This window comes from Balaenoptera acutorostrata, chromosome 3, assembly GCF_949987535.1.
Source record: "Balaenoptera acutorostrata chromosome 3, mBalAcu1.1, whole genome shotgun sequence".
In the NCBI taxonomy this organism is placed as follows: Eukaryota; Metazoa; Chordata; class Mammalia; order Artiodactyla; family Balaenopteridae; genus Balaenoptera; species Balaenoptera acutorostrata.
The window spans coordinates 2,021,455-2,044,987 of record NC_080066.1 but is presented as its reverse complement, the minus strand read 5'-3'; the positions used below and the strand labels follow the sequence as shown (position 1 = coordinate 2,044,987).

Below are 23,533 nucleotides of genomic sequence, written 5' to 3'. Positions count from 1 at the left end.
GAGATAATCGTATCTATGGGGTTATATAATTATTTAGGTTAATCTTCCTGTTCGAAAGAGCCAAAATCAACACTGCACCAGCCACAGGCATTTCTAACAAACAACCTGAAGCGGACAGGCATCTAAATAAGGGACGTAACAACAGGCATCAAGTTTACATGAAAGCTGATTAATTTTTCTTTGGTAACAAATCCTTTATAATGTCCTACTTTTGTAAGAAGAGTTTACTGGAATTAAACTTGAACAGCTACAATTACACAACTAACTCCATTCAGCTTCTATTGTAACTATTAGCAGCGCCAAGCCTTCCAGTATGCCACGGGTCAGTAGTAACTGAATGAGAGAAGCCAGCAGGCGACAGGTGACTCTCTCTGCTCACTGGCGAGGCTGACTCTGTAATATGGGGGGGGGGGGCGGGGGGGGACACACTCAGGCAGTTGCCATTTTGCTTCCTTCTAGCCCACCCGGCCAGAGTGATTTCTGAAAATGCACATCCAAGGGAGCGCTTCTCAAGTGCTTGGATCTAACTCTGTGAAGACTCTGAGTGTCATGGTTATACCCTCCTCGAAAGCAGCTTTAATACCTCGTAGCTTACTCGACTCCAGAATAATTCCTACTTAGTGCTGTTCCTCACACATGTGCACCTGGAACACAGACTGCTTACTCTCAATCACCCGCGCTAATCTACAGGCAAGGCCAAGTCCTTCTACGCGCCCCCATCACGCCGCGTGCCCCAGTGACACTCAGCCCCTCTGGGCGGCAGCCTACACGCTGGTTCAGAGCACACGCTCCGGGGTAAAGATGGCAAAGTAAACTCGGGCGTCTACCTTCACCCCCTCCCAAAGCACCACTGAAAGGACAGTAAAATGACATAAAATCTTACAGGTGGAGCCAAGAAGAGCCAAGAGCAACCACCATCTTTAAGACGAAGAACAGACGGGCAAGCAGCAGTGACGCAGGCGGTGTGGACACACTGGGCCCTAAAGCAGCAGTGAGGAAAGCCAAGGAGAAACCAGACGTCCAAGCAGAGCTCCCAGCGGCTCAGGGGCTGAAGCGCCAGGTCCGGCCCGGACGCCTGACGGTGACAGAAGCGCCGAGACCCTCCCACGACCCCAGGTCCCTTCCCGACGGAAAATGTCGCGTTTACCCTGGAGACAGCAGAAGAAAGAACCTCTAGACTGGGAGATGCAAGACACAGCTGAGGGTGGGAAAATTGTTCTAAATGCAATAAATGGCATAATAAATGCCAAAGTTTCAGCATGCCAGTAGCCAGGCCTTTTCTGCCAGAAAAAAAGATCGAAAGAGTCCTTTCTGGGGAGCCTGAAGCCCCAGAGGAATGAGCCGGAGATGGGGGCTCTAAAGCCCCAGCGAACAGCCCGGCCGGGCCCTAGATCGTGTGTCACAGTCAACAAGCTCCACCTGGGCTCAGAGTCAGATTAGCTTTTTAGTTTCTAATTCAAACATGAGCAGAAATTCAAAGATTACCAGACACCTGCGGAAGGCCTCTAACATGAGACTAAACAAAATAAAATGAAAAACTATTGTTAAAAAACAGAGGCTAGGTAAAGAAGAATTCATTAACAGAATATTTTATGCTTCTATTTTGAGAAAAGATTTATTGAGATGACTCGTGGCAAGTTTGAGATTCAATTAATGTTAAGTACATGAAAAACTAAGCAAACAAAAATAAATAAGGAATATTAAAAACTATTAAGTCTAAAAAAATATAAAAGGTTGGGCAGGAAAGGAAATTAATTTTAGCTTACTCCATGGATCAGATATGAAGAGTGCTTCCATAGTCACAATAGTGTAAAGAGTGCACAGCAAGATCATGCTATAGCTCTAGTCACAATACGAGGGATGGAAAATACATGTGTATGTGTGAGGGCCCTACAGGAGGAAGAGTTATTCCTCCTCTTCTGTTAAGGGAAGTCACAGACGGTGCCGAACGCTAAAAAAAAAAAAGGAAAATCAAGAAACAGCAATTCAGGATTTTATTTCGGAAATATGGTTTAAAATATTAAACAGATCAGGTAAGAGAGTTAAAAGTGGTTGCCTACAGTGAGAGACTAAAGGAGTAGAAGGCACAGGCCCAGAGGGCGATTTACGGTCACAAAGTCTGCAGTAACCATGCGCATCTGTAACTCCGCGAGAACTGAACTTTAAAAGCCACGGTCCTTTTCATCAGCCACTATCAAGGGAGTGAAGGGAACCAGTGTGCAAGTATGTGAGATACACAGATACGCATATACATACAGAACAAGTGACCAAGGACTCACGTGCAGAATATGTAAAGAATTCCAACGAATGAATAAGAAAATGACAGATAATCCAACAGAAAAATAAGCAAAAGACTTACAGAAACTTCACAAGAGATACCCAAATGGCTAATACATATATGAAAAGGTGCTCAATGTTATTAGTCACCGGGGAAAAGAAAATCAAAATGAACCGTGATGCCACGACACATGCAATTAGAAGAACTACCATAAAAAAAAGATAATCCCAGGTGTTGGCAAAGACCAACAGCATTTACAATTTGTATATTGGGCCTGCGGGAGTTCAGAACGGAAAACTGTTTGGCAGTGTCTCTACCAAAGCTCAATATACCCGAAGCCTGAGACTCAGAAACTCCACTCCTCAGATACACTGGACAGAAATGAGTACCTGTGTTCAGTTCTCACCGAAAGAAATGTGCCAGCACAGTCACACTAGCGCTACCTGCCACAGTTCCAGACTACAGATGACCCACATGTCCGCCAAAGACAGAATTAAAAAACGTTTGGAATATTCATATAACAGAATACTACATAGCAATGGAAATGAATGGTCCACAAATGCACTAATAAGATGAATGAATCTCCTAAACACCATGTTGAGAGGGAAAAGCCAGACACAGAAGAATATGTACTCTGTGATACGTTTTACATAAGAGACACGAACAGGTAAGATTCCTCTACGCTGTCAGAAGAGACTGGGCTGGGGGAAGGTGTACAGTGACTGGAAAGGAGCGCAGCTGGTACTTCTAGGCGCTTTATCCAATCTGGGTGGCAGTTACAGAGGTGTGTTCAGTTTGCGAAAATCTACACACACACACACACACACACACACACACACACACACACACACACATATATGCACTTTGATGTGTATTATATTTCAGTTAGAAAAAAAAGTATAAGCTCTGAAAAGTGCTTGCATTTGAATTCTGGCTCTAGCGTGTTCTAACTATGTGAACTTAGGAAATGGAGATGATGCATAAAATTTTTTAGCCAAGTGCCTGGCACTCAATAAATTGTTACTGGGTCACAGAAAGCTAGCAACTAAAGCTCTCTTCTGTGCTGGGGTCTCCGCATCAAATTTGCTGAAAATGCTACCCAGTCGTTTCTTCCTCAAACCTTTAATTCGTCATAGGAGAGAAAAACAGGAATCCTAAACAAAAGAACTCTAATCAAACAACTGATTATAAGAGGAAGATGCTATATTAAAAGCATTAAACACAGAAGTAAATATAACAAAGGTAGCAAAGCCAAAAAAAGGGCAGAAAATGCAAGAAAATAAGACACATGGGGGAAAGTAGTAGCGACTAAGAAAAGATAAAGAAACAAAAATTCAAGAATAACCAAAATACGAAAGTTGCCATCATGCTCAGTACAAAACAACCTTCAACTTTAAAATGTTCATCCAATCATTTCAATCTATTTACTGAACTTCTCCAAGCCAGGAGCAGAAAATGCAGAGACGAGACGAATCAGACAGCCTGCCCTAGAAAAGCTTGGCCAAGGCAGGCAGGTAAAAGAACAACAATCCACCAGCTGTTACAATCCAGGTGCGCTCCAGGTACTTGGAAGCCGACAAGGCACCGCCTCCTGGGAGGGAGCGGGGAGAGAGAAGCCAGGAGAGACCTAACAAGCAAGCCTTTGGACTGGGTGTGCCTTCTCTGCCTTGATCATGAGGAGGTTCTCCAGGCAAGGAGAGAAGGCAGGAGGAAAGGGCCACCTCCGGCGAAGGCACAGAGATGCGCAGAAGTGCAAAGGGCTGCAGCTCCCGATCTGCACACGAGGGAAGGCACAAGAAGAGGAGGAAAACGAAGATCACGAAGGACCCGAAACACAAGGCTAAGAGGTCTGGACTGCAACTTCTGGATTTCAAACAGTGGTTGACAAAGTCCCAGAAGTGCTAACAGGCGCTCCAGAAATTGACGCTGCCTTCTACTAACAAACAAACAAGCAGGCAGGCAATCGAGTAAACGGGGTCTTACTGTCTTCTTTGTGAAACAACACAAATGGCAGGCTCTACTTGAATATCAAATGAGAGGCGCAGTTTAGAAGAAAAGGACTGTAAGAGGACACAAGTCCCTCAGTTGCTTCATTATGGAGTGCCCGAGATGGTTTTGATTATTTCACGATTTAACATTGTTTTTATTCTTAGCCATATAGTGTTGAATGTACATCAGTATGGGACCACTGGTTAAAGTCAGAAAGTATAAAAAACATGGATTCTGAAAAATATTTAAATGAGTAGGAAAAAAATATTTTGACAAATTCTCCTCAAAATCATCTTCACCACATCCTTCATATACATTCATCCACAAAAAATTCTTTTACAACAAATTCAAGATTTCACTAGAACTTCAAAAACCAAAGATAAAAAAGTAGCAACAATTGTATCAAATTCACTTTACATTTATTGGCAATTCACACCTATAATGTGCTATGTGGAAAGAAGCAACTGAAATAGCCCCACAATTTCTCTGACCATGTTTAAAAACTAACATGAAGAATTTTCAACAACCAATTTGGTATTTTTAAGTAGAAAATGAAGGAATTCCCAAACTAGTTTTGTCCGTTTTGATGCCGTAAGATGTGAATAAATTTAAATTTGGTTTAAAATAGATTGGAATAAAAACTCAACATGTCATTTTTAATTCGTTCACAAATCATATTCTTTTTCTGAAACAAATAGTGGAAATTAAAAGAAAGATACTAGGAAATTACTGAAGGATTTCAAGAGAGAGAATACTACAATTAGACATGAATTTCCGAAAATCACTCTGTTAAGAATGGAGCAGCGGGAAGGAGAGAAGCAGTATAAACCTCCCTGGGCAGGGATGCGAGGGGCCTGAGCGTGGCAGGGTGGCAGCACTTGTCAGACTGGAAGAGAACAATCACGACATTAGGCGCAGTCAGCCCCCAACATAAACCTGCCTCAATTCCTCCTCTTTTTCAGCTTCTACTCTTTCTTAGCTTCGGAACTCCAAAATTCCATGATGTTTCCCCAAAATGGTTTCTAGGAGAGCAGTCGTAAGCATCAGGGCACACAGCAGGGATTGAACAGGAAGTGCTTTTTCCAGGTTGCTTATTGGTGAGATCTACCCAGGTTTTCTGTTTGTTTCTTACCTCTTTACTAGATTGAGTTACCTGAGAACATCGTCTGTGCCAAAAATCACACCTGACACAGAGTAAGTCACCAACAGATCTTCAGTGAACGAATGACACCACACGATGAGATGGGCACCGGTGCGGACGAGGCCCTTTACTCCAACCTCAGAGGTGAGACACAGGCTCAGCACTCCACCTCCCTGAAAACTTCCTACTTTCCACTAACCTGCCACGTGGAGCTTTTTTTACAGCTTACTTTCAAGCTGTACCATCACTTACAGTGTTCACAGGAAAGAAGAGATTACTTCTAATTTGAATAATAAGGAAAAGTGGCATGGAAGAGAACTTAAAAGAATTTAGAGAAGAAAAGGCACATTCTAGGAAGAAAACACACAGCACAAACGAAGGAGCTAAGAGGAAATGTTATGAACATGGAATTGGCTGAAACGTGGGAAAACGTGAAGAGAAATGGTGGGAGAAGAGGTTGGAAAAATTGGATGTGGCTATAGGTGAAATCTTAAGCACGAAGCTAAGTCAGCTGCTTGAGGTTTATTCTATAGGGAACAAAATTCCTTTAAGGGGATTCTAAACAGGGACGATTCAGGGATGTACTGGCAGCAATATATAGGAGGGGCAGAAGATGGAGTGCGTGTACACTTTGAGTAAATCCCTGAATTATCTTCCTTTTAGAATTTAGGACTGTAATACTTTAGAATCTCATCGAGCAGTCTATCAAAATTTCAATTTATTTAAAATATAAATTAAATAGTATACTAATTTTAAAACCATTTACCTATGATTCCTTATAAGCTTTAACCAAAAAAAAAATTTAGGATCTCTGTAAAGCAATTATGATCCAATAAAGACGCTAAAACAAAAGAAAATAAAAAAAGTCATGAAACAGTTTTTAGTATCTCTAAGAGAAATCTGGAAATAGCTTCAGACTTGGAAAGCTATCTCTGAAGCTGGGATCCTATCAGAAGCTGCATCTGGGATATATTTTTTTCCAAGGTCATTCCAAGCTTGGTAAACCAAGGGAGAGGTTCCAACTGGCTCAGGAGATTGTAAACAACGTTGCCAACTGACACAGGACAGAACTCTCAAAAAATTCTAAAGGCCTCAGCTTCACAAATCATCTGCTCTCATGACCCCTGGTGGACATTAAGAAAATTAAAAGCTTTTAAATTTTAGATTCATAAGGCTTTGAATATACATGACCACCAACACACACACATGGTTTTGATAACACATGGTAATTCTATCCATTCAAACGTCAGAGAGAAAATAGATGCTTCTAGTCTCACCTGCAAGGGTTTTTAGGTAGTCTAGTGTTGGAAGAATAGGGGGTGATCTCCTCTGGAGAAAAAAGATGACCATCACGGTAAGGGAGAAATTTGTAATCCAAGCACCAGGAATACTACTCGTTAACGAATGTGCTCGAGCCCAGCATCGGATACTGAACACCAAGGCTCTCACTCGGGAGTCCAGGGCACCATATATATAAAGGAGTTCAGAACTCTTCAAGGCAATCCTTCAAAAGAGAAAAATAACAGGAATTTTCAAACCCCCAAATTATGATCCCAGAGTAGAATAAAACACATACCTGGGGACATATCTAAATATCTTACTCTATCTGAACATATTCAGAATAACAAGAGCAGATCATCAAAAGCATTATGTATTTGCAATATAAAATTTAATGTGAATGGTTATACTTTCATTACCCTTAAAACATTCTTTTAACTGCTGACAACCATGATGCAGCTCTAAAGCTTAAAATGTTTAAATCAAAGTCCCTAAACATGACCTAATAAGTGAAATACTACCTAAGCACTCTTTATTAACTATCAGTAAAGACACCAGCACATCTGCAAATAAGACGCTTCACACTTCAGTTGCACACCTGGATTATCTAGTCCTTTTTTTTTTTTTGAGCTATCAGTTCATGTGTTTATTTGTTGCACCCATTGCTTTTCCAGTGTTTTTAGGGGGCATTTAAGAACCCCTATAGTAAATCGTCCAGGTATGAGTCTATAAATCTAGATCAGAGAAGATATAGACAGAATGAACAAAGTCAGCACCAGAATGTATTCGGGCTGTAGGCATTCCAGCCCGATGGTTCTGCAGATTAATTAAAATTTGAGCTGCAAGTTTATTTCTGATCTTCCTATCAGAAGTAGCTAGAAACGAAATGCGGTCATTTGTAGGATTTACACTGGCCACAAGGAGAAACATGGTAATTCTTCCAGGGTAAAGATTTCCTGATAACTGAATTTCAAAAACAATTTGATCTCATTGTAGAGTATAGGTGAAATAACATTATACTTTATCATCTAAATCAGGACACTTTAGAATGGGAAAGGGGGGTTATCTAGTCCTTTGACAGACAAGGAAAACATTCTACTTATTTTATCAAGAAAGTATAAATGTCTTAAAATTCAGCCAAAATTACTTAAGTTTAATATTTATAAAAACCACAATCCATGAAGATAAAACGTCTATTAAGAAATCAATCTTCAGAGCCTGTCTTCAATAAGTCTTCTAATCACAATGTTACAGTGCAAAGAATTATAAGAATTATTTTAAAATCAAGCTCCTACTGATCAAGACATGTTGTGTAATTACTCAGAGAACTGAAGAGGGCACAACACCATTTCACAGTAGCAACTCCAACTGTCTACTAAGTACCACCATGGACGGCATTTACTTCCTGAGTTTAAGGAAGAGAGCAGAAATGTCAAATTAGAAATTCATGGTGATTAAATGTTTTATCCATGTAAATGAAGGTAAATTAAGCTGAAAAATAAATATCAAATAGTGCAAGGTATCTGATATAAAAAAACAATGTGAGTATAAAAACCTGAAGCATATTAAAACAAAATTTTTAAAACTATACCAACAAGACCATGAAAATAATACTATTACAAAGATAAATGTCCTTTTAGAGACACAGATATAGAGAACAAACATATGGACACCAAGGGGGGAAAACCGCAATGGGGTGGGGATGGTGGTGTGCTGAATTGGGCGATTGGGAGTGACATGTATACACTGATGTGTATAAAACTGATGACTAATAGGAACCTGCTGTATAAACAAACAAACAAACAAAAAAACAACTAATACTAAACTTTCTTTGGGTTATTTGTATGGAAATATGTTAATATAAATGTTTCAGACATTACATGAAATTTCTAAAAATCTTATATGTTCTGGTATAATGTTATAAGTCATAATTCTAGTTATTACTTTAAAATGTATATCTCAGAAATAACTAAATTTCCTTGTCAACTGCATTATTATGAACTTTCATCAAATCTTTAACTGTGGTCATTTTTAAGTCTTTTGTCATTTACAGACAGTTCTGGGTGTACTCTGATGCTTTCGCAAAAATGTTCCTATAAAAGGGTTTCATCTTCAAGGAATTCATGGAAAAGACTCTGACAAGTACAGGTTTCTGGTAACTGACTGTACTGCTGAACTGAATGAATAAGCATTTTCAGAACTCTAATGGAAAACTGATGAACTCATAAAAGTGCTAACAAAAGATCAAGATGGAAAAAAAAAATTAATTACATGGGACTGAGTGAACTGATGAGGATGAGTATAATTTTTGTGACTTTCTGTTTGAATAAAAAAAAAAATCCCACAAGGACTCAGAGGCAAAAAATATACAAATCAATTCTCACTGCAAAGTAAAGGAGCTGTTACAGTGGAGGATTACTGGACTGAATGTCAATATTATGACATAGTATGAGTGTGTTTCGTGTTTGGTAATTGCAATCATTGTTGCTTTTGTTGTGGTCATCCACTTACAACGCTTGGTGTCAGTTTATTTATCTCTTGTAAAAGTAAAATACAGTGTGTGTGTGTGAAAAAAAATTTCAATAGTTTAAAAACTATTCTGATTGTATGGATTTATATAAAGGTGCTTCTCTCTAAAAAAAAAAAATTAATGATGTAATCTTTCACCTCTAAAAAAAAGTCATTTTATTCTATTTATATACTATAAAGAAAATATAGTAATGATAGAAATACAGTATATATTTTTATTATTCAAAAGTCCTTCGCACTGACTTGTTAGTGAACACTGGACTTTAATCAAAACTGCTCTAGATTGGATCTCCTGAATCTACTTGTAGTTCTGATCATGTATCTAGCAGATAGTACAGTGGAACCAAACGCATGCAATGAGCACACGAGAGTATAAAGAAGCAAACTCCTCAGCTGAGAAGTCTTCCCTACTGAGAACCAAAGAAAAGTCATCAGAGTATAAAAGAAACTTGTCATTCTCATCCCATGTGTTTTAAAGCAAACAGGTTGATAATAAAATGAAAACATGCTGAAGAAAAACTATGCAGTCTCATTAGGCTGCTCAGACCACCGTCTTGACTTAAGCAAATGCTACCTTTGTTTGGACACACAGTCGACTGCCTCTGGAAGCAGCTGAGAGCACAAACCCAAGGTGCCGCTTTATTTTCCAAGTGCGCTAGAAGGCTATATACTTCGGAATTTCTGAGTTGTTATCAGGCTACGTAAGTAAGAACAATGAAACACAAGTCTTCTCAGAAAATGTTAGTTAGGCATGTTAACATTTTAATAATTGAAAACCCTACTTTTCAATTCAAGTGTTCAAATTTTAAAAAATTATTATTAAAGCATATCAAAGAGTCGAAAGCCATTGTTTCTGTACAAGAAAAACTATGCTAATACCTTATAACATTCACATTTAAGATAATAAATAAGAGACCGTACCTATTGTTAGTAGTCAAGTCACACTGAAATCCAGAGGCCTGGTGTGAGAACCTGACAAGGGGACACCGAGCATTTAGTATTTTCTGTACTCCCACACAGCCCGGGCCAAAGTGGTCAAGGCATTCTCCTATCACAGACAGGATCTTCTGTGTTGCAATTCTTTCCGAAGGAACATTTTTCACTTGAAATTCCATCAGAAAATTTCCTGAGGCCTGAATAATAAAAACATTTGTAAATAGGAGCTTTTCATAAAAAGGAATTTCTTAAAAAAACTTTTCTAAAAGGATGCTCTAAGTCATTTCTGGCCAAAACACACACACCCCCCCCCAACAAAACCCAAAACAAACAAAATCAATAACCACACAAACACATACACAAAAAATTATTCATGCAATCACAGCCAAAAGCAGACCAAAAATCTTCAGCTGTCAAAACAGACAACCTACAGACTAGGAGAAAATATTTGCAAACGACGTGACCGACAAGGGCTTAATTTCCAATATACACAAACAGCTCATACAACTCAATAACAAAAAAGCAAACAACCCAATCAAAAAATGGGCAGAAGACCTAAATAGACATTTCTCCAAAGAAGACATACAGATTGCCAAGAGGCACATGAAAAGCTGCTCAACATCACTAATCATTAGAGAAATGCAAATCAAAACTGCAATGAGGTATCACCTCACACCCATCAGAATGGCCATCATTAAAAAGTCGACAAATAATAAATGCTGGAGAGGGTGTGGAGAAAAGGGAACCTCCCTACTCTGTTGGTGGGAATGGAAATTGATACAGCCACTATGGAGAACAGTATGGAGGTTCCTTAAAAAACTAAAAATAGAACTACTATACAGCCCAGCAATCCCACTACTGGGCATATATCCTGAGAAAACCATAATTCAAAAAGAGTCATGTACCACAATGTTCATTGCAGCTCTATTTACAATAGCCAGGACACGAAAGCAACCTAAGTGTCCATCGACAGATGAATGGATAAAGACAATGTGACACACCCGCACACACACACAATGGAATACTACTCAGCCATTAAAAAGAACGAAATAATGCTATCTGCAGCAACACGGATGGACCCAGAGATTATCATACTAAGTGAAGTCAGAAAGAGAAAGACAAATATATGATCCCTCTTGTGTGTGGAATCTAAAATATGATACAAATGAACTTATTTATAAAACAGAAACAAACTCAGAAGACACAGAAGACCAACTTACAGTTACCCAAGGGGGTGGGGGAGGGATAAATTAGGAGTCTAGGATTAGCAAATACAAACTATTGATACTATATATAAAATAAACAACAAGGTCCTACTGTATAGCACAGGGAACTATATTAAATATCCCGTGATAAACCATAATGGAAAAGAATATGAAAAAGAATATATGTATGTATAACTGAATCACTTTGCTGGACACCAGAAATCAACACAACATTGTAAACCAACTGTACTTCAATAAAAATACTTTCAAAAACTCTTCACTTTTCTTTTGCTTCTCTAGAGTACAAAATACTAACTTGAAAAATCACTGGCTTTTTATAATTAACTTACATACCACAGTATATATCATAAAGTAAGACTATAGTAGAACCATAGATTCTATAAATTCTGTGAATGTACATGTGCCCTTTCCAAGTTAGCCTTTCCATTTTAATAAGATCTGTAAACCCACAGTAGTTATAACAGGAAATATATGCACGAGGACAGTAGATCAACAGAAGAAAACAGTACAAACAGACCTAACTACAGAAATTTAATAGTTAATAAAATGAACTCTGCAAATTACTGCGGGAAAATTGCTATTGAAACAATGAGCCAAGTGGCCATTAAAAAAATAAACTAGACTAGTCCAAAACCAAAGTAAATTCAACACAGACCAAAGACTTAAACATAAAAGGTTTTAATCAATAAAGTACCACAACACAATGGGTGAAAGTTTCTACAATCTTAGAGTGAAGGATTATCTAAGCATGACACGAAATTCCAGAACACACAAAAGAATACGGATGAATAAAAATTAAAACCATCTTAAGGCCAAGCATATATTCATTACTAGATAAAAGACAAATGAAGACGATAATACATGTCATATAAAGGGCTAACTTCCCTAATTTATGAAGGGTTTGTACAAATGGAAGGGAGGAAAGGCCACCCAATTCTAAAAATGGCCAAAAACACCTGAATAAGAAACTAACAGAAGAAATAAAAATGAGTAAGAAACATAGAAAGAGATGGTCTTGTTTTCCAGAAGCTAAGAAGAAATTAAAATAGCACTGAGATTTCTCATTTATCAGTCTGGCAAAGACAAAAAGGGTGACAGGACCAGCGTTGGTGGGTGAGGGGAAACACACACATCCATCAGTGGGAGCGTAAACCGGGACATACTTTTGGGACAACTTTAGTATTGAAATAGCAAAATTTTAAATACGTGTCAATAAGATTTTGATTAGCTATTAAAATCCTAGGAAATCACCCCAAAGGAATGCTCATACAGATGAGCTGATTTGCAAAGCTGTTCCCTCACTGCAGCGTTATTTGTGTGGTAGATACTTTTGAAGAGCTCTGTCTAGCTTAATAAAGCCTCTACCCCTCTCCGAGAACTCAGTCCCCGAAAGGATCACGGCCCTGACGACGCATGTGGACCAGGCAGGGCGGCTGACGCGAGCACAGCTGGGCCACACCCCCAGCCAGCCAGCCGTCTCCACCGGCAACTGCAGCGGAGCTTCCGAGGCAACCACGTGGTTGAAATAGAACGCAGACGCTTTGGGGCAGAGGCACAGTCTACAGCATGAGGATGAAAATGTAAAGAAAATCGAAGCGGGTGGGGAGAGGGGAGTGAAGGGAAGGGAGATATTAAGTAAAGCAAATACGTGGAGAAGAAACAGAACCCTTCGTGGACTCCTGATTGTTTATACTTCCCAGTGCTGTCCTTTCCTAAGACTCCCCCACATTCCTGGCCCTGGGTTCTGGGATGCGTCCTCTACTTCTCTTGTTTGCTTGTTTAAGCTGCTTTGGGTTGGTTTCTGTTATGCACAACCTAAGAATATTACCTAATATAGTTGGCAATAAAGTGGGGAAGAAAAGATACCGTCCCCTAACTGTCTAACAAATAAAGCACTGGTTAAGTAAATTATGGTACATTCATTCAATAGAACATTCTGCATCCACTGAAAAGGATGCAGTAGACTGAATTGCTGAGACACTATTAAGTGGGGGAAAAAAATCACGTTAAAATCTGTATAGATTATATTATAATCTCTTCCTAACTGCTCTCAACTCAGGCTGAAGAATAAAACAAGCCCAGAGAACCACAAACCAAGGGGGAGTGCTGGGACACACGGAGCACCAGGAGGTAAGAGGGAGGAGGGGCTCACAACTGCATACAGTGTTCAAGGAAGCTGTTTTATGGAGGATGAGTTTAAAAGTGCTCCTGGTTTTTTAAAATCTATTCTTATTTATTTAAAAATAAAAAATAAATAAAAGTGCTCCTGTTTTTCATGTTTCATTTTTAAAATGTTTCTATTAGCAAAGCTATTATAATCTTAAACAAGCACATATTTCAGAGTATATGTTTATAACAACACTGCATAAGTTAAACCTACATATGGAATGATGTTAAATTGTTTAGTGAGACTGGAGCACTGTCTTTTAAAATATCTTTTCCTAACAGCTCTCTGTTTCAGAAATCTAAGACCCAACTAAGTTTCCAACTCCTTCCTCTGCTTCCAACAGAAAAAAATGTATTTCTTACTGTCTAGCAATCCTCTCAAACACTCCATGAGCTGGCGTTATAGCACTAACCCAATTTTATGGCTAGGAAAACTGAGGCACAGAGAAGGTAAATAACTTTCCCAGGGTCATACAGCAGGTAAGTAAACAAACTATTCTGCACTCCCGAGCCCAAGCTTTCACCATTACAACACATTATAATGCACTTTAATTATCTGGCAAGGTCTTTTATTTAATATAAAAATAGCCTAACATAATTTAAGTGTCCCTGTCAGGAATTTAATACAATTTCAAGTACATGTTAGTCTTAATCAGACTGACCCGTTTCACTTTCATGTGCTTCATATTTCTTGGCCAGTTTCAACTATGTAATTACATGCTGAGCAGATAAAAGTATGGCGGGCACTGTGTGGGATGAGAAAATGAACAGACACGGATCCTACCCTGCCCACGCTTAGGATACAGTGAGAGACACAGATCAACCACTAACTAAACGTAACGCAGAAGGAATCTGGAGACAGAAATATGAGCTACGTTGCAAAAAAGGAGTGATTAATTTTGACTGGAGCAGAGGGAAACATCAAGTATGGTTTAAGAAGGTGGGGTCAGGGGGCTTCCCTGGTGGCGCAGTGGTTGAGAATCTGCCTGCTAATGCAGGGGACACGGGTTCGAGCCCTGGTCTGGGAAGATCCCACATGCCACGGAGCAGCTGGGCCCGTGAGCCACAATTGCTGAGCCTGCGCGTCTGGAGCCTGTGCCCCGCGACGGGAGGGGCCGCGATAGAGAAAGGCCCGCGCACCGCGATGAAGAGCGGTCCCCGCACCGCGATGAAGAGTGGCCCCCGCTTGCCGCAACTGGAGAAAGCCCTCGCACGAACCGAAGACCCAACACAGCCAAAAATAAATAAATAAATAAATAAATAAATAAGAAAATCCTTTAAAAAAAAAAAAAAAGAAGGTGGGGTCAGGACGAGGCCGTGAGAGCCGTGTAGGAATGGCAGTCAGGAGCGGAAGGGAAGTGCACTCCTGAGTGAAGACACAGAGCTACGGTTCAGTCGCCATTCATACCCTAAAAGTGCCCCACAACTGGTAATTAAATGATGTGATTGGAAAACTGGGTGTGTGAAGACAGAGAAAGACAAACGATTACTAAAATGAATTATGAGGCAGATCATTTCAATTCTATGTTAAAACGAAGAACTGTTCTAAGCTTGTGGATGATCCAAGCTGTGTTTTAAGATAACTGCAGCAGAGACTGAGGGCTGGAATACCAAGGCATGACACGAGAAGCACGTGGAAAGCAGGATGTTGCTACAATCATCTAAGTGAGAATTTATAAGGGACCGTGTCACTATAGCTTTGAGGATGTAAATGAAGAGGTAGACCTGAAAGATTAGCTTAGATAGCTTTGCTTAGACGACAGCAAATGTCAGGAAAGCTAAAATGCCACTGATTAACATGTGACACATAACTAAGAACTTTTATAAAAACTTATAAAGAATATTTACAAGGAGATGAAGATAAAGTTCTGTTTTCAAAATGTTAAGTTTGAAGTTTCAAATGGACATCTACACAGAGATGATTACTAGTTTGAAATACATAAGAAAGAACAGTCCTAAAAACCTAAGATTTTACAAAAACACAGAAGGCTTTTCAAATCAAAGTTGTAATGAAATTAAAGCACCTCATATTGTTTGGGATGATGGCAGACACGCTGATTAAGTTTACTCTGTCAGACACGCATGTTAATAAGAACATAAATGGGATATACAATTTCTAAACTGTAACAGGAAAGACAGGAAGGGAGGAAAGGGCAGAATAAAGAAAGAATCCAACAGGAGGAGGAAAGCAAAGGAATGAAAAGCAAAGAAAAAGCATAGAAAATAGGAAATAAAAAATAAGACAGTAGAAATAAACCCAAAAATTACCAGTAATAATAAATAAAAAGACTCACAGATTGGAGTAAAAGCATAAAATTCAGTGATCTGCTATTTATACTCAAAACGTAACAACATATGTGAAGGCTGGAAATACTGATGTAGGAGGAGAAGGTATGTGAGACAAGTAACAAGCAGCCATCTTAACAAACAAAAAAGAATTTAAAGAAGAGGCATTTACAAAGATGATGGACAAAATTTAATGATAAATGAACAACTCAATAAAAAGGTATAATAATCATATACCTATATGTAGCTAACATAGTCTTTGAATAAAACAAAAATCAAAAGAATTCTGAGAAATGAAGAGAAACAAAAATCATGAGATGTAAAAAGTATTTCAGTAACTAGATCATGCAGATGAAAAAATTAGTTGATACACACATAATCTGAATAACACAGTAAGTAACCTTGGCCTACCCAAAAAAATTCTCAACCCTCAAAAAGAACAACCATTTTATTACATATTTAAGATATTCACAAAAAAATAATATATTAGACTGATACAAAGAAAGACTTTACAATTCCAAAGAATCAGTATCAAATAAACCCTATTCTTTAACCATATTATTTCTTAAGCTTAGAAATCAAGTTGTAATTTTATTAAATCCAAAGATTTCCTTTATTTTTTTCTGACAACTTTGTGATTTAAAGAAATGTAATTACCTTGTGAGTACTAAAGTTTTCGATTTCATCTAGATCCAAAAACATGTCCAAATCACATCCTAATTTTCCAAAACTGTTCACTGAAGAGCCAAAGGGTCTGACGGTGCAGCCCGGAAAATACGCAGCTGCTACATCTTCAATAAGAGAGCAGGTGAGATACCGGAGCTTGCTGTTCTCCTCTGTTAGCTGGAATTCCCTCAAGAGAGTGTTCAGCTGATCATCTACCTAGCTGGCCAAAACAAAAACAAGAGAATATAGAGAACGTTAAGGTCATGTAAAATAATTGTCATTTTACTTCTAGAAATTTGATGGCTTAGGAGACCTACCTTAAAAATACGCAATCTTTTTACATTTAGCCTTAAAAGTGGATTTTACAAATGCCCTTTAAAAAGCACTGAGGGGGCTTCCCTGGTGGCGCAGTGGTTGAGAATCTGCCTGCCAATGCAGGGGACACGGGTTCGAGCCCTGGTCTGGGAGGATCCCACATGCCGCAGAGCAGCTGGGCCCGTGAGCCACAATTACTGAGCCTGCGCGTCTGGAACCTGTGCTCCGCAACAAGAGAAGCCGTGATAGTGAGAGGCCCGTGCATCGCGATGAAGAGTGGCCCCCACTTGCCGCAACTGGAGAAAGCCCTCGCACAGAAATGAAGACCCAGCACAGCCATATATAACCAGCAAAAAAAAAAAAGTTGGCTAGAATTAAAACTACTATTTTTCTTAGGCCATGAGTATAAAGTATTGTTTTAGGAAAATGAAAATAGTAAAATGCCCCAGTAGAGGAGGTCAAAGCAACCACAAGGCTGGACATTTAAATGAAGTTGGGGAGAGAGAAGAACCAATGTTAAAGGCAAGTAACACCAGAAATAAGCAAGGCTTCAAGGGATGAAGGCCCAAGGTTCCCCAGTTCCTCAGAATAACAGTCCTGTATGTTCCCTAGAAGGCTGGTGATAAAACGATCACACCGTGAAGGTGCATGCTGGAGCTGAATATTTAAAATAAAAACCACAGCCTTAAATGCCCACGTTTGAAAATAATATTGAAAATAACCGAACTAAACATTTAACTCAAGAAAAATAAATAACAGAAAGTAGAGGAAATACAAAAGGTTAGAAGTAAAGTTTTAAAAATTAGAAAATCAACCCCCAAAATAGTATTTTGATAACTAAAACCATGAACATATTCTTGGAAAGGACTAGCTAAACCTTTGACAAGTCTGAGTAAGAAAAACCAAAACTACTATAAACATTACTAGAGCAGAAAAAGAGAGCTAAAACCAGAAATAAGATATTTTAAAATTTATAAAAGAATGCCATGTACAATTATATGTCATGTTGACAAGAGAAAGAAAGCCAGAATAATCCAAAGGCCCAAAACTCTGGCAGAATGTGGTTACTTCCGAGGGTTACACATGGGATACGGTGGCAGGGAGTAGGTAAGGATTTCTTTTACTTTTCACTCAGTATGAATATTTAATGATAAAAACTTATACAAAACAAGCCAAACACACACACATATCAAGTCGGGGAAGTATGCCTATAAACTTACACTTTCTGCACAACAAAGTAATTCAAAAAGCTTCTTGCTTGAAGAAGACTGATTCCTGCATTGAATACTTGACTGCTCAGAAGTCTGGTTTAATGGAGGCTTCAACTTTAAATTGAAGTAACGTGATCTGAATGGAATTGCAGCCTCTGTGCCCAGGCTTGGAGTACGAGTTACATTCTGCAGTGAAGCTACGCTTTCCTTCTGACTAAATTCTACAACAGCATAAAGACCCTATACCAAAAACATAAGAAGAACAGAACACATTTCAAAATACTATTTTTAACATAGTATTTTAGTTCATATTTCAAAGCAATTATCATAACATACAAAATACTAATTTTTAAAATTTACAATGATATGCTTCTAACACGAGCAATGGTTTTAACCATTATAAGCAGATTAAGAAAAGGAACATTATAAGTGGTATTAGTTAAGAGAAGCTGAAAATAATGCTGAAATAGAAAATTAAAAGGCAAAACAAAGATCTTCCACTGGCTTCTACACCTAAGATAATGGAATGATTTAAAGTATTCAAATTATGAAATGATTCAGGTATAATTATGCTTATAATTCTGTGGTACTCCTATAAGGATTTCTATTCTCATATCAAAAAAAAATCTCATTGAAGAAATTTAGACAAAGAAAGATGTAGGATATCAGAAAAGAATCTAACTTTACCATATTGCAGAGGCAACAGAGCAAAAAATAACTTTAAAAAAAAAGGATGAATGTTAAGTTAGATTGTTTTTCAAATACTTACAAAGCTTTCATAGAAGAAGTGGCTGTTAACAGGTCCATGTTGGGATAAGTACTTGAGAAACTTCTTCTCGCTGATTTTATTTGGGCAGTGGATTAACACAGTCCGCTGGGCCTGTTCTCGTCTCTCTTTCTGCACCTCAGAGAATCTCTTTTTTGGAGTCCTGTCTTCAGAGCCTATGAAAGAGACAAAGGCATTCCCAACACACACACGTAAAATGTAAAGCATCTCTTGATATGGTATATAAAGATTTTAGGGGCTTCCCTGGTGGCGCAGTGGTTGGGAGTCTGCCTGCCAATGTAGGGGACGCGGGTTCGGGCCCTGGTCTGGGAGGATCCCACATGCCGCGGAGCAACTGGGCCCGTGAGCCACAATTACTGAGCCTGTGCGTCTGGAGCTTGTGCTCCGCAACAAGAGAGGCCGCGATAGTGAGAGGCCCGCGCACCGCGATGAAGAGTGGCCCCCACTTGCCGCAACTAGAGAAAGCCCTCGCACAGAAACGAAGACCCAACACAGCCATAAATAAATAAATAAAATTAAAAAAAAAGAAAAAGTAATCATTAAAAAAAAAAAAAGATTTTACACCTGAGCACAACCAACTTTATCCTCATTTCATCTTCTTCCTTCTCCTTTACAAGGGTGAAGCTATACTCCTCTCAGGCTTCCTGTTACCATTCTCTTGTGATAACCATTAAATTGTCCACTCTGTTTTGACTGACCACACTCAATGCATAGCGCTAAAAAGGGAGCACGCCACAAAATTTTATAAGTAAAACCACTTCCACAAATACACACATACAAAGTCTGTATAAGCTATAACATTCCAAAGCCTAAAAAAAAATGATTACAAGCCTGAGCGCAACGAGACAATGAGTTTGGAAGTTTAATATATTAAAGTAAGTTATTAGTTTTGGGGACTTCCCTGGTGGTCCAGTGGGTAAGACCCTGCGCTCGCGATGCAGGGGGTCCAGGTTCGATCCCTCACTGGGGAACTAGATCCCACATGCCGCAGCTAAGAAGTCCGCATGCTGCAACTAAAAGATCCCACACACCGCAATAAAGATCCACACACTGTAACAAAGACCCGGCGCAGCCAAAATGAATTAATTAATTAATATTAAAAAAATAAAATAAGTTATTAGTTTTTCTCTGTAAAGGGTCTTGATCTGGCTCAAACAATTAACAATGAGTTACCAACTATCATGGGCTCTGCAGCACAGGGAAATCTGAGAGCCTGAACCCTAGTTGCTGCCCACAAAGAGCTCATGATACTTTTTACTAAAGAAATAGAAGGGGTTTTTATTTTTCCCGTTAAAAACCATCCAGGGGTTAGGGAGTTACAATCACAGGAAATGAAGACAAGAGCTGTGACAGGCAAGAAGTAAATAATCCACTGATCACAAAGGAAAGATCAACAAGCGAACTAAAAGCAAGGAAAAAGAAAATCATTCAAGTTCTAATTCCAAAGAGATTAAATGTAACCGATGCACAGAAATCAGCAAAAGCTTTCAGCCTCATCTTCTTTCAAAAGGTCACAAAACTGATGGATAAAGGAAATGCCACGCACACACTGAACCTTCATTTCCGCAAACCCCAAGCCATCCTCATGGACGAGACAGAGGAAGGCAGGCAGTAATAGCCGGTGGGGCCCTCCAGCCTGCTGGGCAGCACCCACCTAGAGGCAGGTCTCACCCAGAGCACTCCTGGCCCTGCGCTACTCCACATTTCTAACAACTCGTCAAACATACTGCGCGTCTTCCCTACACTCACTGTAGAGATGCTAAACGTGCATCTCTTAAATACGCGTCCTCTTCTCTACTCCGGATGCCAATTCTTCAACATCAATCTCTCATTTCAGGCCTGGAACACAGCAGCCTGATTGCTAAACTGGTCTCATTCGCTCCAGTCTTGTCCTTCTCAAGCCACTCTCCACACTGCTGCCAAAGTCATCTTTCTAAGATCATCGTTTTTAGAAAGTCTTCTTCTCTGACTTCCCTGCCGCGTTCGTGATGAGGTCTAAGCCCCACAGCCCGGCTATAAAGCTCCCGGCCCCCCGGCCCCCCTCCTCAGCCGTGCCGACTTCAGCCCTCCTCCTCCACCCCGCTCACGCGCGGGGCTCTGCACGCGGCACCGGCACACACACTCTGAGCTCTTCACGTCTTCTCCGCTCCGGCTGGACGCCCACCTTCTCATTTTCTGCCCCGCAAACTCCCATTCATCCTCCAAATTGTGCTCAGCTCTGTGAAGAGGTGACTCTCCTCGGCAGAATCGCTTCCACCTCTGCACTAGCTCACTTCAACATCTATGGAAGAAGGTAAGTCACGGTGCTGTGTTTACTTAACAGCACGGAAGAATATCTGTCTTCATGCTGAGGGCAGGGACTACTCTTACTCACTTTGACCTCAGTCTACTGACAGCCCTTCCAACTGGTCCTTCTTTTTTTTATGGTCCAGGCTTTTCTCACCCACTTTTCCAGCTGTAATTACCACCTCTATCTTCTTGTCTCTGATATTTACTGAGTCTAGACTGATGTCCAACTGCTTATTGTAAAAGTAAAGTCAAGCTGTAAAATTTCATAGAGCAAAAGTATAAATCCTCCCCTAGTTCTCTCCCTCTAATACCCACTTATTAGTTTTGATACTTAGCTTTCCAGACATTTTCAAGGCATACATAAACATATACATTTGTATCTCTCCAGAGATAAGTATTTTTCACACAATTACTGAAAATGTACTATACATTCTCTTCTGTAATATGCTTTTAAATATTTAATACATTGTTGATATCTTTTTGTGTCAGTAGATATATATTTCCCTCATTTTTAAAATAACTGCATAAACATTCTTAGGTATTTATGGTAAGTTAGTCAATCCTCCGATAAATACTGAGATGGTTTACCGTTTTCACTATCACAGACAATACTGCAATATCACTGGCATACAATGTTTTGCACTATTGTGCAGGTATCCCTGCAGCTGGATTACTGGGAAGAGCAGGGACGGAGCGCGAGAGGGAGGCAGAGAAGTCTGATGACAGACGGGGCGACAGGCTTGAACGGGACCGACGGCCCTAACCCTGAACAGCAGCAGGCACGACGGAGTAGACGGGACAAAGTCAGGAATGGGACAAAAGTTCAGGTAGCGTAAGTACATGGCCTTGCAGAAGGCTTGTCAAATCTACAAACAATACGAAGTTGGGAGGAAAAACTAGTAAGTGTTAGTATTTTAAGACAGACTCAAATTTGCAACAGTCTTGATAACATAACTTGATAAGCATAAGCACAAAACATATTGTCCTGCGTTTAGAATTAAAAACAACATAAAGACACAAGCACATAGTGGGGGGGGAAATTCAGCCAGCAGCAGATGGACAAAAGAAGACCAGAAGTTTGATTTGATGAAAGCTCAAAATGAGCCAAGGGGATGTCTTAACTTCTGGGGTGAGGAAAGGGAGAAGACAGATATAGATATAAAATCCAAATCCAAGGGGGTAAAGCACTTCTTTCCTATTTACTGGTCAGGCCACACACAGAGCACACGCTCTGTTCTGGACGTGACGGATATGAGGATACTGAGGAACCAGAGTGCATCTGGAGAGGAGTAAGGAAGGTCTAGAAACTCTGACAGAGAATTACTGTAGATAAAGCGGGGATTTACAACCTGGAAACAGACTAATGAGAAATGAGAGCCGTCCTTCCACTGGTGCAGCACGTTCCAGTGTTCACGGAAACATTCTCTTCTGAATCTCACAATAACCTTTAGAGATAAACAGGGCAGGCAGCATTACTGGTGCAAAAGCTGCACCAAGGCAAACATCTAACACGCTGGGTAGCCTCCCGCAGAGTTTAGCTGCTGTTTGGCGGCCCGGCATCCGTCCTCCTTGTCTCTCCACAGCACGAGCCTGCCTGTGTGGCCCGCGGACGGGGGCGGTGTCGGCAGTCACCCTGCATCACACCCCACCAGACGCGCCAGGGCTGTCAGAGGATTTTAAACAGTTCCTCTTGGTCCCGGAGGTGGGGCTGTGATGATCAACAGCTCTTTCTTAGACTCTTTCAAATCTTTCAAATTCAGGCAAAAGATCATTTTATTCTTGTCTTTGGAGAAATCTGCAAGCTGCTAGTGGCCATGGCCATCAACAACCCACTGGAGAAGAAGAACCTGAGATAAGGAGGCCACCAAACAATAGGTGAGGAAACAATACTTCCCTCTGACCTCATCCATCCAGGCGACCTTATTAAAGCAGTCACGTCTCTTTCTGGAGTCTGGTTACATGGTTGGTATGTCCTCCCTTTTCTACTTAAACAAATTTGAGTTCGTTTCTGTCCCCTGCACCCAAAGAGTCCTGAACAATACACTGCATATTCTTGTTCTTAAATCAGGGTTCTTTCCACTACTCCCGTGAAAGCTACGTCAAAACTAAGACCAACAGGGAAATGGGAAGTTAGCAGATTTAGCTCATTATAAATATTTCTCAGCCATTAGAGCCCCATCAAAATGGAACTGACTGATGTATGAAACTGTGTGTTCCTTGTTACTGTAAAATATAACTAGCAAACTTTTGGCAATGAGTTCTCACACTGAGTGAAAAACTGAACTGAAGATTTCTCAATTTCCTTCTAATTATAAAATTATATGCTTCTAAGTGAGTTATATAGTGTAATCACCTTCTTCTCTTTAAAAATGGAAAAGAAATTCAAATGAGGATTTTGTTACTTGTTATGCCTCAGAAGACTCCCTGGATATTTAG

The 23,533-nt window shown here is 39.8% G+C and overlaps 1 protein-coding gene across 3 annotated transcripts in view; it reads right to left on the bottom strand.

Moving 5' to 3' along the window:
- MTPAP (mitochondrial poly(A) polymerase) overlaps positions 1–23,533 on the bottom strand; it is a 133,335-nt gene that overhangs the window by 107,991 nt on the left and 1,811 nt on the right. For all 3 annotated transcript variants that reach the window (XR_009007361.1, XR_009007360.1, XM_007188428.2), the window contains exons 2-6: positions 18,791–18,963; positions 18,031–18,261; positions 16,487–16,711; positions 10,137–10,348; positions 6,686–6,912 (exon numbers count right to left, since the gene is read on the bottom strand). Coding sequence is in view for 1 of the 3 variants with exons in the window: in XM_007188428.2 (XP_007188490.2) it covers positions 6,686–6,912; positions 10,137–10,348; positions 16,487–16,711; positions 18,031–18,261; positions 18,791–18,963 (1,068 nt within the window). In the remaining 2 variants the exon portion in view is untranslated. The remainder of the gene's footprint in view (positions 1–6,685; positions 6,913–10,136; positions 10,349–16,486; positions 16,712–18,030; positions 18,262–18,790; positions 18,964–23,533) is intronic.